Source organism: Lampetra planeri, unplaced genomic scaffold (genome assembly GCF_965212315.1).
Source record: "Lampetra planeri unplaced genomic scaffold, kcLamPlan1.2.h2 scaffold_2000, whole genome shotgun sequence".
Taxonomy (NCBI): domain Eukaryota; kingdom Metazoa; phylum Chordata; class Hyperoartia; order Petromyzontiformes; family Petromyzontidae; genus Lampetra; species Lampetra planeri.
In genome coordinates this window covers 15,474-22,100 of record NW_027614755.1, presented here as the reverse complement: position 1 = coordinate 22,100, position 6,627 = coordinate 15,474, and the positions used below count along the sequence as shown (strand labels likewise).

Genomic DNA, 6,627 nt, shown 5'->3' with positions numbered 1-6,627 from the left:
CCTTGTTGTGTCATCAGCTGCTTATACACACCAATGACAATGCCGCCTATGGCGCCAGCCTTCTGGATGTGTCGGGCCTTCTCTGCAAACATACACTGCCCCCTCTGGAGCAGGGCAATGTGGCCCTGGACATAATCAGCATTGGTGATCTCGCTGCAGCCACTGTAGGGCTCAGCCACAGTCACAAAGCCCCGTACCTGCACGTAGAGACCAAAAGGAGGTCAGTTCTTGCAAAGAATTAAGGAACATACTTGAATACTATGGTTATTGGTTCTGGAGGTTGATTGTTTCTCTATTGAAAAAAAAACAAGCAGGAGGAACGTTGAGTGAGCACTCTTGTGATGGCAGCTTGGAAATACTACAAAAAGCCACTTACCCCCATGGAACTTTTGGAAAGGTCGGTGCCAAACTGTGCTGGGCCGGCGGTCAGCACAACCCTGCCAAAGAATGGATGTGAGACGATCTGAATGGCTCTTGGAGGCAGCTGCTCTTTTTGCTGCTGGCTGGACAGTTCCATCATCTCCTGCATGAAACGCACGCCGTCCTCTGCTGCTACTGCACTCACCGCCTTTGTGGAGGAAGAGGAAAGGACGGTTTAGCGCAGTTTTAAAATCACCTATGATATTTTGTGGCAAAGAAGTTCTTGCTGCGTTAAATTTATGGTGTACAGGAAAACAAATACAGGCAACGTGACGTTGTTTTCTTGTTATTAAACTGTTTACCTGGGTAGCATGCTGAACTAGCTGCACCCTGCCATCTTTCAGGTGGATGAGACTGACACCCATTCTCCTCAGCAGCTCCAGATGTTCGGGGTTGTTTGCCATGAAGTCCTGAGCCCTCAGAGGAGGGCTGCCCATGCCAGGCTCACTGAATCAAGGCAGAACATGACGGAATGTGGATAAAAAACAAAAGAAGTCATATGATTTGAGACATGAGAAACATGAAACTGTATGTTTACCGGTACGGAGCAGGACGAGGGCAGCTCTTGTCCACTGCACTACGAATAGGTTCTCTCAGGTTACGGGGGAAGGCAGGGTCAGGAAACAGGAGGCGGGTGTTAGGGCAGGTCCAATCGAAGTTTGAGTCATCCAGTCCCTCGTCTGACTGAGATGTCGTGAGTATATAAAAGGTCAGACAGTTGCCTGTGTAAAAGCATTCACCAACTACACTGTGCATTGTGATGCTTACCGTTCGATTTGTGAGAATAGAAGAAGAGTGAGGGGCTGTTGAGAGAGACAGAGGCAACAGGTGTGCCTCGGTCGTAAAGATGTAGTTCTCCACATCAAAAGGTATGTCCTCAGCATCAGCAAAGAGCAGGAAGAGGTATTTAAACATCTCAGCCAGGAAGAATGAGTCCATTCTGAAGAGGAGAGAGGAGGTGTAAGATAACCGGCACTGAGGAAATAAATTAAATGCACATTTACCAAAAAAATGAGAACCCTGCGTAAAGATATTTTACAAGCAGGCAACTCTTAATTTTTTTAAAAATATTTGCTATAGCGAATTGGTACAGAACACATGAAGATCTCCCAAAATATAGGCCTGAATATTAATGTTATATCAGCCACATTGTTGTTACAAGCATCTGCCCTTAAACTGAAAACTGCAAACGGGCAGGTTTCAAAGCAGTACAACAAATATAACAACACATATAATATATGCAATGTCTGCAGTTATCATTTCATTGTTACACGTCATACTACGAATATCTATATACTAATATTCACCGGTCCTCATGGCTCCCAGTGCGCACATCTTTCATTGCAGCGAATCCACAGGGTACACGAGCAAAGCGGTTGAGGTTGTCCAAGATGGTGCGACCTGCCTCAAGGTAGTAAACATCTCCTGTGGCCTACGACAGACAATGAGGGATAATATAATGGTAACTGATGATTGTAGAAAAATGATTCTTGTTTTTACCAATACACATCCCTGAGGTAATGAAATAATAATGAATAGTAATTAGAGGCGTGAATGCTGCATAATTGAGATGAAACTGTTGGTCTGGTGCTCTTGTAATTTTAGTGAAAAATACAACATTCAACATCCAACACTGGTACTGTATTTTCATTTTCACTGTGGTGCTGACGAGAGAACATTTGCAATGTGTTCAGCTCTCTGATATGTTACCTTGTAAAGGAAATAGGTACTCTCTGCAAACTCAGGCCTCAGGGGATGCTGGGCCCAGTGTACCCTGAAATCCGTCGTAAAGGCCTGGCGACAGACGGACAGGGATGAAGAGGTCATCACACTGGTCCAACATTGTATTTAGAACAACAGGAATGAACTAAGCAATGCGTCATGGCTAAAATGTTACTGGTCAATTTGATGTGACATAGTCAAAGCCTAAAATGTTGAAGCTGAGCCAAATTACCTCTGGTAGGAAGTTGTGTTTCTTGGTAACCTGGTACAACATTTCATGGGTCTCGATGGCTGGACGGATATCACCCTTTAACACCTGACCAGACACAAACAGACACGTAAATCAAACAGCACAAGGGGATTCCATTTGGATACAGGATCCTTCTTTCTCATGATCCAATCTGACCTGCAGTCCAGGGAAGAAAGCTAGCAGCGAGTCCATCCAGGTGCGAGCGGGAAGCAGAGGTTTGTGGATGTGGACATCCAGCAGCAGAGGAGGCTGACTAATGTATTTCATTATCGATGCATAGTGCTAAGAGAAACAGAAATTGAAGAATGGACAATGGGACAATGATATGGAATATAATAGGTCATTATTAATTTTATGCTAAAAAACTTAAGTACAATTTTAAAAATAGTCAAAATACTACTATGTCGACAGATATATTGTGTTGTTATATTTAGGAGTGCGTGTCCTCACAATATTGAACCGCTGTAGAAACTGGTCGTCTCCCAAGAGGACATAGGCTTTTAGCAGGTATTCGTAGTATGAGTCAATGCCTGCTCCCACTCCGCTATCTGGAGACACATAATCAAACATCACTCTCAACATCACATTTGCCATTTCATTCAGTCACTTTCTGTACAGCCAGTCGTGAAGAATTATACAGTATCTTAATTTATACTTTAACTTTCTTAATTCAATTATACAAATTGTATCATACTCTTTTCTCAATTGTTTCCATCCGGGCACTTTGATTTCTCTTCTTTGCACTGATGTCACCACTACTACAATTCTCAGACAGGTCAGCACACCCCATCATGTCACACTAGTGACAGCTGAATTGGAGAAGAACCTTGTTCTGGCAATATCAGTTTATCTCTGTCTCTCAAATTACACGTCTGATAGTGTTCCGAAGCCAATTCGTGTGAGCGAAGCAGCCGGGTGCGGTACCTAGTCTCCTTCAAACAGTAGTTAATGGACAAGGCAATGACAATGGCCATGCTGAAATCACCATTATTAAAGTCATCCATGAAAAGTATAAGAGCAATCGTCATCATCTTGGAAAACATCATCAAAATCGAAAAAAAATAGATAAGAACAACAAACAGATAATAAGCACAGGGAGATGCTATCAATCCCAATAGAGTGTTGTGTTGTCTGAGACCTGTTGCTACAGAAACAAACCCCAGGTGCAGCATTTTTTTTCTTGTACCAGACAACCCGTTATCCCATAAACACTGATTCTATCATCTCTGTTCCATGTAACCCATTCATCTACAACGTTTGTCTTCCGCTCGGCCTGCAACCTGACACTCCATCATGACCTCATCCTTCTCCCTGTTCCCATTCCCACCAGGTCCATGCCCCCCCTCTTCTCTCACCCCTGCGAACCCACTCTCCGGAGTGGATATTGATAGTAGTTCCAACCAGATTGCTGTTTCTCTGCCTCTTCTCCCATAGGAAGTCCAGGGCTCTCCTGGCATGGGCCTGTGTGTGGGAGGAACGGAGCAGCTAAATGCTTGTTTATGGCCAGTCAAGTTTCAAATATAGCATCAGACAACATGATGAATTTGCCTGAATATCCCATTACACAGTCTCGTAACACAATCTGTTGTCATTCGCAACCATCAGATCTCAGCTACATTTGGATAAATGCTTTTGTTATACAGCCTCTACTGCCTCCATTAAAATGATCCAGTCCTGGTTGGTGAATACCTGCTTTAACGTGAGTGCAAAAGGACTATGGTACATCAAATTGGATGATAGATAAAGTCAAATAAGAACAAATAATCTGTTCTCTGTTGATTGATGTGAAACGTTTATATTGTTAATATTTATGATGATTTTCAAATCATCATAAATAGAGAGTGCTATAGGCCCCCAAACTACAACATGTTAATGTTGGGATAGCAGTGTGTGTTTGCAGTTATTTACCTCAAACACAGGATCACCAGTGAAGCGACTTAAGGCAGCAAACTCCAGGATAATGGTTCCTGCACACGCAGTACAGGTGTCCGTTTCTGTCCCTGTTCTTGTCTCAGGACCCGTGACACCATATTTTAAGTTAACCTGATGAAACAAGCACAGACAGATTCATTATTAATTCATGGAGTCACACATGTTGTGCAGGAGTCAGAGAAAATGACAATATGTAAATGTGTTAAGAGGCGACAATCAAATTTAAACCAATAAACCTCCTTCATGTGAAGAGACACTTTATGACCCTTTTCCTCTATGCGGTTCGATCACAACTCGACTTGTTTTGTGTTTCCATTCAGGATAGTATTTGGTACCTGGAGCTCTTTTTGGCACCTCCTCTGGTGAGGTTCCGAGCAAACTGAGTCGATACTAGAAAGTGACGTTGACAGACTGCTGGCCACTTATCTGTCGTCTACCGTTAACATGGGAATCTACCAGCGTTTTTAAATACTGGCATAAACGACACAGCGACCGTTTTTTTATTCCTCTTCTCAGGCTCATTCAACATGGCTGATGTGTGCAAAAAAAATACACCGGGGTCCACTGATGAAATACAGATGACTGTGTGTTAGGTGCTGGTGAGAACGTTCACAAAGCGCTGGACGCAGTGACCCACACAATCAGAGTTTCATCTCTGCAATCATATCCTGCTCTGGCTTCTCTTGTTTTGTCTGTCCTACATTGTTTATGTTTGTTGCACATAAAACACTGCAGATTTGTGCAGTCGTTGCTGTGTCATCTCCTTTCACGTTGAGGAGGTACTGGAATGAAATGGAAAACGCTGGTACCAAACCAAACAGAGTCGAGGCATATAGAGCTGAGTAGAGCTGGGACTGTATGTTGGAAAAGTGGCAGGTTTGGCCCTGGCATTAGAGGGCTGACTGGTGGTTCTTACCCTGGGGTAGGGAAGGCCACTGCTGGTGTTGAAGGCTGGCAGCAGTCGGAGGCCCAGATCTTTGGCCATGTGCAGGAGCTCATCCTGATACCACTGCATGTGTTGACCTTCCTCCCTCAGCATCACAGCCATGGAATGTCCTCCCAACAGACCTCTGCACATGCAAATACAACTATATCAAAAATAAAACTACAACACAACAACCTATCAGAGAGCACTGAAGCTTGAAGCTGTTTAAAACAACATCAGCACAAGCAGACCGGCCTCACCCGAGCACTCGTATGTTGGTTTCGAAGACAGACACCACAATGTCATTGTCCAACCTCACATCTGACAGGACTCTTCGCACTGCAGCCTCAAACTCTGTTGTCTTGTTCAAAAGCTGGCAGTAGGAAATAGTAAATGCATGATTCAATTACAGAACTGTTCAAAATTTAAATATCGATAAACAAGACCAGTGACATTATTCTATATTCAGTTTTGCGGATGTCTATTAAGGTCTCACATTTCAGATATGCAAAACCAAATCAAAACCAAACCCAAAATCAAAACCACTTACCACTAGAGTATCCAGAGTGTCTATGAGGGTCAGAGAGAACCTACATGAAAAAACAAATGCTGTTAGATAGCAAATTATGGTATTAATAATAAGTCTGTTCCATCTTGTGATACCACACTTTGACCGTAAATACCTTAAAAAAAAAAAAAAACAGTCAGCAGAATTACAATAAAGCTACCTGGTCAACATTCACTGGACCTGGTGGAAGGCATGCCATGGGCCAAAGGGGATCATTACACTTCAGGCTACATCAGTTTCCATCTTAAATACACCTTTGTTCCTACATTGGTCTCGGTGAGGGTAAGCGTCATACTACAATTTCAATCTTTCAGCTCTGACCCACATAAGGAAAAAGGTCAATCACCGATCATGGATCACAGGAGCTCTGTTGGGATCAGGGCAGTACTATACTCACTTTCCCAGAGCGTCATCTACGTCCCCTCGACTGGGTTCAAGCCCACGTACTCTTCCTCTGCATGTTAGCGGCATTAGCTCATCTGCTGGGTACGCATGGTCCTGCACAGATCACAACACATTTACTCATGTAATGCTCACAAAGACCTCTCAGGACAGCTCAGTCTTATCAGACCTCAGCCTTTAACAACTGTGCAAAAAGTCACCCATAGCAAGGTTGTAGAGATTCCTGGTTGTATCAGGAGCTTACCATGTAATTCTGATATGCATGGTCAAACATCTCAACCACTTGGTTCCTTCAGTGAGCAGAGAATAGATTCATATCAGACCATTTAACATGTTTTTGGATTGGTAACATATTTGACATGTGTCCACACCAACTCACCTCAACCTGTGCTTCTCCTCCCGTGACAT

At 43.4% G+C, this 6,627-nt stretch overlaps 1 protein-coding gene across 1 annotated transcript; it reads right to left on the bottom strand.

The window, feature by feature from the left end:
* Positions 1-31: 31 nt before the first annotated feature.
* Positions 32-6,627, bottom strand: LOC144740255 (ER degradation-enhancing alpha-mannosidase-like protein 3; the record flags this gene model as incomplete). The annotated part of the gene is made up of 18 exons (XM_078623125.1): positions 6,599-6,627; positions 6,464-6,509; positions 6,215-6,315; positions 5,800-5,839; positions 5,510-5,622; positions 5,241-5,394; positions 4,301-4,435; positions 3,748-3,853; positions 2,843-2,940; positions 2,549-2,674; positions 2,375-2,458; positions 2,131-2,214; positions 1,728-1,852; positions 1,189-1,360; positions 959-1,104; positions 723-867; positions 377-568; positions 32-197 (listed from the first exon to the last, which is right to left on the bottom strand). Coding segments are annotated over exons 1-18 (2,062 nt in total), but the record flags the coding sequence as incomplete, so codon positions are not given.